The sequence below is a fragment of the Zalophus californianus genome, chromosome 4 (assembly GCF_009762305.2).
Source record: "Zalophus californianus isolate mZalCal1 chromosome 4, mZalCal1.pri.v2, whole genome shotgun sequence".
In the NCBI taxonomy this organism is placed as follows: domain Eukaryota; kingdom Metazoa; phylum Chordata; class Mammalia; order Carnivora; family Otariidae; genus Zalophus; species Zalophus californianus.
The window spans coordinates 122923420-122936121 of record NC_045598.1 but is presented as its reverse complement, the minus strand read 5'-3'; the positions used below and the strand labels follow the sequence as shown (position 1 = coordinate 122936121).

Sequence of the window (12702 nt, the reverse complement as noted above, 5' to 3'; positions counted from 1 at the left end):
TCCCGGACACTGGCAGTAAAGGTCTGTAACTTGATAGCTCCCTTGTTTAGAGTATGTCCCTACAAGACCACGTCCCAAAGGTAGTGACCTTGGCTCTGATGCATGTAATTCCATGGAATTGTCTCACCAACGTGTGCTGGCCAGAAAAGAGTCTGAGAAAAGGGCGTGGGATGGAGGTGGGTGGATAGACGCAAATTCATTTCAGATTTTAAAACTCAAAGCATGTTTCTTACCGATGGTATGTCAGTAACAGCATCTGTGTTTGTGAAGGTCAGCTTAGTAGTACTTGTAATGTTCTTCTTCACTGAATGTGTCCAATCCTCATCCCGTCTTCCTTAGGAAACCTCCTCCGATCCTGGTGAAGACTATATTCCCTGCTCTGTGATTCCCTGCTCTTTTTCCTTCATTATCATAACACTGTTATTGTTATTTTAGTGTTATTACTCATTTAATGTCTGTCTTTCCTATGATACAGAACATTTTATGAGGGCAAGAACTGAATATAGCCCTAGTGCGTAGCACGGTGCTTCGAATTAAGTAAATACTAAGTAAAATTATCTGTAGAATTATATGTGATTAGTTAGACATTATTTTCGGCTGTATATATCAAGCCCCCAAACACATCTTCTACTATCAGAGAATTCTGGTCATAGGCAGCTCAGGGTAGTATGAAAACTTCACAGAGTTATTAGGTTCCCAAGGCTCCTTTTTACTTTTTATTCTATTTTTCTCATTCATGACTAACATCCTCAGGGTCACCTCACAGTCCAAGATGGCTATCACCACTGTGGTCGCAGAATAATGGCCCCCAAATATGTCCATGTCCTAATCCTCACTACATATGAATATGGGAGCTTCCATGACAAAAGGGCTTTGCAGATGCGATTGAAGTGAAGAACCTCGATGTGCTGAGATTAACCTGTGTTATCCAGGTGGGCCCAATCTAATCATGTGAGTGCTTAAAAGTCGAGAAGTTTTCCTGGCAGCCAAAAATCGGAGAGGTGCCAGAATGAGAAGGATTCAAACTGCCATTTCTAGCTTTGACGATGGAGGATGGGACATTGGCAGCCTCTAAAGGCTGGAAAAGAGGAGGAAAAGATTCTCCCCTAGATCTTCCAGAAAGAAATACAACCCTGCTGACACCTTGATTTGATTTTATTTTTCTTAATTTTAGTGAGATATAATTGACATATAACACCGTATACATTTAAAGTGTACAACATGATGATTTGACAGATAAATATATTGCAAAATAATTGCCACAATAAATTTAGTTAATATTCATCCCTTCACATAGCTACAAAAATTTTTTTCTTGAGACGAGAATGTTTAAGAGCCATTCTCTTAGCAACTTCAACTATGCAATATACAGTACTGTCAATTATAGTCATCATATTGTGCATAGCATCCCAGAACTTATTTACTTTATAACTTGTAACTTGTAACTATTGACCACCTTCACCCATTTCCCCAGCTCCCCAAGCCCCACTTCTGGCAACCACCAATCTGATCTCTGTATCTGTGAACTTGGTTTCCTTAGACCCCCCACATACAAGTGAGATCATATGGTATTTGTCTTTCTCTGCCTGACTTACTTCCCTCAGCATCATTCATGTCCTTAAGGTCCATCCATGTTGTCACAAATGGCAAGATTTCCTTTTTTTTTTATGACTGAATAATATTCCTGTGTGTGTGTGTGTATACATATCAAATACATACAGACATTGATCACGTTTTCTTGATCCATTCATCTGTCAATGGACACATAGATATGTAGGTTGTTTCCATGTCTTGACTAATATAAATAATGCTGCAATGAACATGGGGGGTGCAGATATGTCTGTGGGACAATGATTTCATTTCATTCAGATATATTCCCAGAAGTGGAGTTGCCAGATCCTATGGTAGATCTATTTCGAATTTTTTGAGGAACTCCCATACTGTTTTGCATAGTATGTTTGACATCTTGATTTTAGCCCATTGAGACTTGTAGGATTTCTGACCCACAGAAGTGTAAGATTGTATAAGTGTAAGATTTGTATGCTTTAAGTCACTAAGTTTGGGCCTGTTTTGACACTAAATTAGTTCCTTAGCGGCCTTTCCAGAAGTCCTTCATAATTCTTCTGCTTCTATCTCGGTGGCCAGCACTTAGATGACCACACAGACTCTTACAGGAGCAAAGAGATACATGTTTTTTAGCACTTCTGTCTCACACGAAACAGGATTTTCCCTGACTCTTATTCAGGGGAAGGGGGGAATAGATAATAGAAGGGAACCAGAAACCTCAGCCACTATTTGTTTAACAAAAGCGTAATTAGATGAATATAGTTGAAAACCTAGAAAACTAGGAAAGTGACATAATCTTCATAGAAGTTGATTTCCTATTTGGAAATTAATTTAACAAATAGATATCTTTCCCTTAAATTTTCAGTTCTCTAAATTTCATTCAATTTTTGTCTCTTCCATCTAATTTTAGTCTTAGAGATGTGTGCTTTTAAAATTCCTATACTTTTAGCAAATTAAGAACTACTGATACTCAGATCCATGAATACAAGACCTTGAGTCAAACCAGCTTCCATAAGAATAAAGTAGAATTACTTGTTTAATAGCCTTATTTTTTTCTTCAGCTTCATCTTTTATTTGAATGTGAAATAGTCTGCCTGGTTTTTATAGTAAACTGAAAGAGTCCCCCAAAGAGCCAACCTTTCAGGGAGTCCAGATGAAGCTAGATGCTTCCATGTGCCTCTTGTAACACACAAGCACACCAACGATTCCCATCAACACAACTGGACGTTGTATTGCTATTGTACTGTTATTCCTGAGTCAGGAAACAGGCAGCAGGCAATTAATGCCGAGAACTTCCAGATGATGGAAAAGATACAGCCTCGTCCCTGATTACCAGACACCTGGAGGCTTGTTTCCGTTTCCCCTTTCATCCTATCTTCCCGTGCCTCTGTTCTGCGGTCTGAGCAGACAGCCAGTTCCGCCTCATCTTCCCGGCAATCTTCGCTCCGGGCTCGGTTTCTCGGTTGTCCTCAGATAGGACATGGAGGGCTGAAACTGCTCCTGCCTCCTGACGCTCTTCCCTGGGCAGGCGTGTGCTCAGCCAGGATCCCAGTCAGCTCTGCTGGTGGGCAGACGTGACTTGCAAGGACCTTCATACTAAAGGGCATGTCATTACCAGGATTTCTGAATTGTCCTTCTGTTAGCGCTCCCTGCATCAAGAGAAAGCAAAACATACCTCCCTTCTTATCTCTCATCTTTGACACTAATCTCCTGGCCACTTTTTTCACATATTCTCCTATATATCTGGTTTGATTTCCTTATCATTCTGTTTATCCTGCATTCTCAAGCTTATCCTTTCTGAGCCAGGGATCCCGAACTCGTGTGCCATGGCAGCTGGTGGGACAACACTGAGCTTCCAGTGGCTGCCATGACAAATCGATGCACAGATACTTTTAGGGCCATTTGTGTTCAAGACCCCAATCAGTCAGAGGCTTCAGGCCCATACTTCCTCATACCACCACAGCACAAGAGAAACTTTCTCTGTGCAAAGAGAACCTTTGAGATATTATCAGTCTTATCTGTGATGGCCCCTCTACAGGTTACATAGGAGAATTTGGTACAAAGCATGTAACTGATTTGTGATTGCCTTCATCTGAGAGTAGTGTTGAATAATTATTATCATAGGCTCCTCTGTTGTACAGGGCCCTGGAGCTTAACGTTCATTAGTTATAATTTGACTGTGTGGGGCTCTTTTATTGTATAAAACTACACCATGGTATAAGCTGCTATTCTTGTTTTTAAAAGTAAGTAAATGCAACTAATCAGTCTCTCTTTTGAAACTTGTGAACACTGGAAATGTCACCTGAAATTCTTCATCACCAGGATTGTACTCCTAATTGACATTTCATAACAAAGAGATTGTGTCTTCAAAACAAACTAATTAACATCACAGCAAGAAATCCCAAAATCTTAATGGCATTTACTCATGTTCTATTCATTCTACACATTGTTCTAAAACGGTCTTATGTTCAACTAACTGCATCAAAAATTCTGCAGTAGCTACTTTAAATTGTCTTTAAAAACATAGCAGAGCATTTGAATATAAGCTATAAAAGTGTGGTTTCTTGGCAGCACCAAAGTTTTCTTGAAGATAATGCTTACATGGAAATTCAGCAGGCATGGTCAACTCAGAATGGCTTAACTTATGTAACCCATGACTTAACAAATTACATCTATTAGAATCATTATAGATTTGTTAAAAAATAAATATCATCTAGGGGCACCTGGGTGGCTCAGGTCATGATTCTGGGGTCCTGGGTTAGAGCCTGCTTCAGGCTCGCTGCTCAGTGTGGAGTCTGCTTCTCCCTCTGCACCACCCGCACCACCCCCCCGCCAAGCTCATGCTCTCTCTCTCTCTTTCTCTTTCAAATGAATAAATAAAATCATTTAAAAATGAATATCATTTCATCGAATTTAGGGAGACTTAGGCATATTTGAAGACTGTCACATCGGCAGAGGGCACTAGTAGAAGCTGAAAAGACTAAGGCCAGCATGAGGTCAGAATCTGCAACCTCCACCATCAGCTATAGGATGGCAATGTAAGCAGTTGACTACTTCCTGTCTGCTCTCCCAGAGGAGTAGAGTCACAAGAAGGGAGGAGAGAGGGGTATGCGAAGGCCTTAAGCACGGTCAGCTCTGGTGAGGGCACAACAGATCTGAATCAGACATGAGACTAATCTTTAATGACCAAATCTGTTACAGAATCTATACACAATGTAATAAGGAATGGAAATAGGTTGAACTTCTACAGAGGGGCATAAGATTATCACACAAATTTCTGATTAAAAACTCCTAACACCACCCACCCTGCAGCACTTATTTAGCAGTATGCTATACTTTCTGTATGTCACTGGACTATAACATAGGGGCAAATTACATCTTTAGAGCAAAGGTTTTCAAGACATTTGCATTTGATGAAATTTATGAAAAATAAAGTACTAAGTTTAAACTGGGTTATAATTTTCTTTATATGGAAAAGAAGCTACAGGGGAAAACAATGATTTTCCCATATAAAGAAGGACCCTGAAGATGCTATTTTAAGAAGTTGTGTTCACTTAGATCCATGCCAAAAGAAAAAGTATAGTTTAAGTCTTTTGGAATAAGAAATGCATAACTATATTTATGCTGCTTTGCTATTAAAAAAAAACATAATTGTATTATTTTGGAGAAAAAGGGTTTAGACATAAAAGATGAATGAAACACAACGAACCAAACATAGAAATAAACATTTGCAAGTCTTTGGGTCTTATATCAATTTAATGCCTGGAGGCAGATTGTGATGGTTCTTCCTTTATTAATCCTTAACAACTGGGTAGATATCCGCTTCCACTTCCATCTTCCCCTATACCAGTCAATATCATAGACAAAAACATTCTTTCTGGATAGCAGGATAAGTACATAACAATGTATTAATTCTGATCCTGAAATATTTTGCTATTCTAGTGAGCTGAAAGAGTTTATGCATTTTCCCAAAGTGTCTCATTGATATAGATATGACATTTACTTCATGATAAAGTAAATAGGATACCATTCTTATAGTTCTAAATGTAGGCATAGTTTTGCTGGATTTCTGGGATGCTCCTGTATCATTTGCTGCTACATGATTCTCAAATAAAGATATTTTGTGCCCTAGCTTCACCCCTCTGTAAACATCGTATTTCAAGATTCCTTTTGAAAAATGTCCAGGTAGGAAGAGATCATGAAAAGGAAAAGATAAACATAGGTTTAATATTCATTGCTAGATTCAGTAAGTTGCATTTATTTCAATAAAAAAGAAATACACTATACATCATTGATTTAGTTTGAAACGGTCATCCGAAAAAGAATTCTTTGGGACAAAAATATTTAGACTGTTTATAAGAAATAATGGGTGGATTGTAAACAGCCGAAGGAAACTGAAGTTCTGTGTCCTAAGCAATTGCTCCTGTACATAACTCTGAAGTGACTCTAAAAGTTTTCTACTTGAAAGTGCCTGTCCAAAGCCACAGTTAGTGGAAGAATCCAACCTTGAAGGAAAATGAATCTTGAGTAAGAAAGATAATTTTTTCAGTAAGTACAAAAGAACAATTCAGGCTAGGTAATAAGAATGAGCCTTGAAAAGAAGAATTATCTCATTGATCTTGCCTGACTGCTCAGGTGAAATACTCAACTGAAGAATCTCACAAGAGAAAAAGACCCTATGTATGAAAAGGTGAGAATTTAAGTAAAAACAAAAACCAGAGAGAGTGCTATTATTGTCATTGGGGGAAATGGCTTAAATTTCCTTAAGAATCAAAATATCTAGGGGCACCTGGGTGGCTCAGTTGGTTAAGCGACTCCCTTCGGCTCAGGTCATGATCCTGGAGTCCCGGGATCGAGTCCCGCATCGGGCTCCCTGCTCGGCGAGGGGCCTGCTTCTCCCTCTGACCCTCCCCGCTCCCATGTATTCTCTCTCTCTCTCTCTCATTCTCACTCTCTCAAAATAAATAAATAAATCTTTAAAAAAAAAAGAATCAAAATATCTATAAATTAGGTCACAATGGAAAAAGTCCAGTTGTTAAAACATGATATAGAGGGAAAAAAATGAAGGTAGGTTTCCTTTTGTGTGAAGGCAATGTAAATCACCTATACAGAGTAGAAATCAGTGAGGGTTAGTCTCTCTCTCCCCCACCCCTTGTTTATAAGTTTTTGAAAGCTCCCTGATCAAAGCAGACGATTAATAAAATCTTCATAGAACTTGTTTATATTTATTTTTCTGTCTAAATTATGCTCATGCACAGTCATGCACATTCTATATTCTATGCAAATGGGCCACACTCAAAATTCTCTAAGATCACAATGTGTAAGCTCCACACACCTTTCGAGAAAAGGTGATTAGAAGAAATATTAGCTGAAAGTTTGCACACTAGAGTAAGCAGGAGCATGGCATAAGATATTAGCTTAAATTCCTTTGGAATTAAAAAGAAAGTACAACTTAAGTTCTCAACATAACTTATTTTACACTCTCTTTAAATGTGGTAAATGAGTTGAATTTTCATATTTACATTCTGAATGTATTCCTAGGGAGGAAAAAAATGATTTCAAGTCTTGCAACCTGCAAAGAAGCAGCAATAACTTACTAATTGTGCCCTGGGTGATCTTAAACTGTGGCAGAAAAGCAGCCTCAGAGACTTCCAAAGATGCATAAAGTTCTCCTAGGGGGAACAGTAGGGACACCAGGAGAATCCAGCTGCAGAAGTATTTCAAAAAAAGCCACTTACATGTTGAAGGAAAGGATTTAATTAATAGTGTTACAGCTGTGAAGTTAATATGCAGTTCTGAGGTCCTATTACAAGGGACTGTTACATATTTTTTAAACAAATCCCTCAGTCTTATATTTTTTCCCCTTACAGCTCTTGCATAGTAATAAATATATGTCCCGAAGACTTCAGGATGAGAATCATGATGTCTGTTAATTTCTTCAATAATAATAAAGATGATGATGTTGATGGCAATTATGAGAACCACTATTTACTGAAACCTCACTCTACCAAGATCCTTTCTAAGTCCTTTATATGCATTATCTTATTTAATTCTTTCAACAATCCAGTAAAATTAGTGCTGCAGTTTTCCTCAAAAGGAAGCTGAGGCTCCAGGAGATTATGTAAATGCAGACCCGTAATCACCCCTGACCCCACCATACATGTACGCCTTCCTTAAAAACAATACAGCCATTCCCTTTAAGTTCTGGAAGATCTGAGGAGAATCAGGACCCTCAAGACCAGTGACAAACACATGATGCAGAGCTGATTGGCAGATGAGGTAAAAAGGAAAGGAATATCTGGGTGTTGGGATCAAGAATCCCCATAAGAGGCCAAATGTAGAATTGTTCATGCCCACAATAATGTGCACTAATAGTTAATAAGAATGATTATGTGGTTACTGTCACTGGAACAACACCGAATAGAGATATTGTGGAAATTAATCTGAATCCAGTTTGGGGGGAAAGATCTGTTATTTTAGAATGGATATTTTAGGCAAACATCCAGGCCAAAGGAGACTTCTATTAATTTATCCAAGTGGGTAATGCCAAGGAATGCCTTCACGAACTAGCAAGAAATAGAAAGCTCTAGGAAGTATATACCAGCATATATTGACAAGGAATTTCTTATAAAAACTAGAGTCCACCCTCGAAGTGTCGCAGAGGTGCTTGGGTTTGTCAAGCGTCCTTAACTCGGCTCGAGTTTTCAGAATAGATTTCCTACAGATTGCAACTGAGGCTACACTGTGGCTAACCAGGGAAATGTTACCAGCCTTTGAGGCAGTTAATAGAAGGAGAACAACAGAAAATCTTTAAGATGCTCACTTTGGCGTCATCTATCCTTTTAACGACCTAGAATACTTGGTTGATTGCCTAATGGCATTTGAATGCGTAATAAAATGAGTGACTTGGACTAGTATAGCCATCATTTTTAACCTTGCACCCAAAGAAATGAGAAAGAAAAAACCCTTAACAGGCATATTGATATTAGAAAAGCAGTTACAAAAAGCAGTGCACAAAAGTTACCTTGAGCGGCAGAGGGAAAACAGACTGATAAGGAAAAAAAGATTACTATTATTATCTTCTTATCACTTCATAACATTGTTTTGAAGCTTACCTGAGTTACCATAAATGATGTGTTTAAAACAATGCTTCATACCCAACAAGTGTTGATTACTACTACCATTTGTTGGCAAACTGGTCCCATTTTTATATTTCACAGAGACTTAGCATGGTTACGTGATTTGCCTAAGGGCCCATAGTTAATAAGTGCTAAAGACAAGATTTGAGTGAAAGACTTGGGATTTGAAATTCAGTTTTCTTTTAGCATATCATAATACCAATTCCATAGGACAAATTTCTTCTGGTCTCATTTTTTTCCCAAAAAATTGGTTTATATGGAAGAAAATAGAAGAGAATTACTACCCAGTACAGTGATGATTTAAAATGACCATTCAAGGGCGCCTGGGTGGCTCTGTTGGTTAAGCGACTGCCTTCGGCTCAGGTCATGATCCTGGAGTCCCTGGATCGAGTCCCGCATCGGGCTCCCTGCTCAGCAGGGAGTCTGCTTCTCCCTCTGACCCTCCCCCCTCTCATGTGCTCTCTCTCTCTCATTCTCTCTCTCAAATAAAATAAATAAAATCTTTAAAACAAATGACCATTCAAATTACAAGATACAAAATGCCATGGTTTGAAAAATGTTATGCTTATTATTCACAATTATTATATTCATAAAATTTGCATTTTAAAATTACTTTATAATCTGCGTGTTACAGAAGATAACTAGGCACTGATTTAAGCACTCTTTTCTGTCTTAGAAATTAGAGGTTAAATGTGATTAATGGCACAAATATTAAGGGTAGGTGCTTGTGCATTTGTATAAAAGTCAGAATTAAAAATGTCATTTTTGGCTCCTGAACACATTTGCCAATGTGAGAAAATGAATACAAGTTCTAATTATAAGGTTATTATAGTGTAGAATAAAGAGTAACCACCTCCGGAGGTTCCGGAGAAAATCCTTCAGGGATTTTTGCTGCTTAGCTGAATCAAAAATTCTTTGTTACCCTATGCATTTCAATGGAGCCTAACAATTCTGAGTCTGTGCTAGTCAGTGCAAATTTTCTAAGATCTAAACCCGCAAATGCTAGTAGAAGGCCATTATGTTACTTAGAAGTTTTCAGACGATCATACAATAGAATAAGTTAGCACACATAGAGTGAATAATGAGAAATCTGAAAAAAGAAAAAACAAAATACAACAACAACACTACAGCTTTCTTAGTACTTACACTGTTACATTTCTTCTCTATGATTTCTACAAGTAAAAATTGTGCTGGCTTATGAGAAAAATGTATGAGAAACACAGCTAGAAACTTTACCCAAGATGCTCTTACACTGGGATGGCAGTCAAAAGCTGGTTCTGCAGGAGTCACAGTGAAAATTGTGTGCTTTGCTGACACTAGTTGTAGACAGACAGAAATGAGGCTGGTAACATGTTGCACCAAGACAACTCTCTTCTGTCTGAGCAGAATTTCAAGATGCATTTCGTTAGTGAATATATCCTCCACTTACACATATAAGGCTTTCATCCTTTGTCAAACTTTTATTTTTTCAGAGTTAATACTGAAGCAAAGACAGCAACTTGCTATTCATATTTATTACATTAATATTTCCGTCAATCCCCATTCCCACTTTAAATTACGAGAACGCTCAAAACCATTTTTCACTTAACATTTGGGGCTGTTGTCACTGTGACATTAGGCCTTTTTAAACTGGACATGAGGATACACTGGCAGCTGAGTTTCAGTACAGCTTAATAAACCAAACCGTAAAGCCATAGTTAAACCATAAAGCTCCCAAGATCATTCTTTCCTGTTCAGTATCCAAACTTATTTTTGATTAGTATTACATTTATAATGTTATTTAGATTACCCCCCTCTCTATATATATACATACACACACACTCTCTCTTTATATATATATATATATATAATACACACACACTCTCTCTATATATACACACACATACAGTCATAATAATTATTTATTAGTGTACTCTTTTTAAAGCGTACTTATTTAAAAGCATTATAAACTTACCTTAGAGAGTCCACCTACTTCCAAATAAAAGCAGATAATGAACACATTCCAGGTGACCCAGAGGGCAGTCCATACTGTGTACTAGAGAGAAAGGGATCAAGGGGGAGAAAGAGAAGAAAAAATGTAGAGATGAAAGGCATGTATACTAAATAAATCAATAATAAAAATGTCAATAAGTCTAAGTCTTTTGGGAAGAAGTAGGGTGCGCTCAGAAAAGAGTGCTCCTTATGAGGTCCCCTAAGATCTAGAAATTAAAAATCCAATAGTTTCTTCGGCTTTCAGTAGATGCCAATAAAGCTAGATTTATTTTTAAAGTGTTTTGCTGGCTTGCAGATAAAGTTAAATCCAAGTGCTGACTTGATTTCTGTTTTCTGAGTATTAGTTTTTCCAGGGAATACAATTATGCAAATTTTCTGTGGGTTATCTATCTTTTAGTTAATGTTATAAGCTGTCAAATTTTTAGGAATGTTAGTCAAAACTCAGCACTTCCATATCCCTGAGTGAAGATCCTGTTTGAAAATGGATGTTTGTAGTAAAATTAACAAGCTTTCCTATTGAACTATTTCAGTATGAGTGGAGTGTGTATGCCTTCAATGCAATCATATAAAATATATTTTTAAAAAGCACAACAATTAAGAAATGGGATTAAGAATGAGCAAATAAACGACAGATTTCCACAATGGGAAAATACCTTCCAATCACGTCCAACAGACTCTAAACATGCTCGCCTTACTGATTAATTGGTTTTATTAATGTAATATGTATTAGGAAATGCCTTCCTTGAGAGTATTGGTCAGTCTGAATTAAGGTAGCCTTAGATCAAAACTCATCGGTGGAGAGGGTCTTAGGGCACAATTCACCTAGTCACTGATGAAGAAACTGAGATATAGAACTGACATATGTAATAGCTTGGATGACTGAGGATGGAATTTACTCTGGGAATGTAACACAATGGTTTTCTCATTCATTTTACTTTACCACAAAAATCTATAAATTCTTAATTTCTTAAATAGACATACTAATTAAATCACTGCTTTTATCAGTGATTTTAATCATCACATGCTATTGTCAAATTAAAATAATTATTGAAATCATTTCATTAGCTGTCTCAAATAATAAAATTAGGAATTTTAAACACTGTAAAATAGCCATGTTCCTGTTGGAAACCTTATCAGGAGCTTTTAACTATTCATAAAATTTAATTTACATTTTGTGTCTTTCTCTCAGTTATGATTTTTAAAAGGCTTTCAAAATAATCTCATGTAGGTGCCAAGTTCTATAACTGGTTACACTGATGTCACATTATACATCTTGTTTTCTTTCTGGAGAGGGGGTTTTGCTTTTGCTTTGTTATTAAGAATAATGCAATTATAATTATGAGTTAAGGCTCCAAAATCACTGGAAATTTAGAGAAGCTGGCAAATACGTTCAAACATTAACACAAATTAAAATATACAGTGAGGTTTTGGTATTTGTAGATATTGTTGATGCTGCCAATATTTTCTGTTAGTAAAGCCTTCTGGTATGAATGGAGTTAGTTTTAAAAATGTGCCAACTGCCTTGAAATACACTTTTTTAAACCACAAAATATTCCCATGAACAAAGAAAATAGCTAACTTTTATCTTCAATGTATACTTTTTGCAAACTGATCAAGCCACAACCACCACAACAAATTTTAAAGCTGTTGCTAATTGGTGTCTGACATTTTTCATTCTAAATTAATCTAATTATGAGTCTATTAGAATGAGAGAATAGTGCAGACCACTAATTCATGAGAAAAAAAGCCAATGACAAAGGTTAAGGAAAGGGCGTAAAAGAAAGTAAGACTAACATAAGGAAATAAACAAAAGTCATTGTAAAACTGTTTGATTCTTAATTATTAGGACAGCAAACTTAAATACTTAAGTACTCTTTTAGAAAAGACAATCAACTCATAGTTACAACAAATGCATAATAAAACAACTCTATTTAAAAATCACAGCACAGACTCAATGATTGAAGTGATTCATGCCACTTGTAAACTTTCAAAGATAAAATTATCA

General features: G+C 36.9%; 1 protein-coding gene across 3 annotated transcripts in view; it reads right to left on the bottom strand.

The window, feature by feature from the left end:
• NKAIN3 (sodium/potassium transporting ATPase interacting 3) overlaps positions 1–12702 on the bottom strand; it is a 608438-nt gene that overhangs the window by 261977 nt on the left and 333759 nt on the right. For all 3 annotated transcript variants that reach the window (XM_027572733.2, XM_027572739.2, XM_035727341.1), the window contains exon 3: positions 10660–10740. In XM_027572733.2, coding sequence (XP_027428534.1) covers positions 10660–10740 — 81 coding nt within the window. The remainder of the gene's footprint in view (positions 1–10659; positions 10741–12702) is intronic.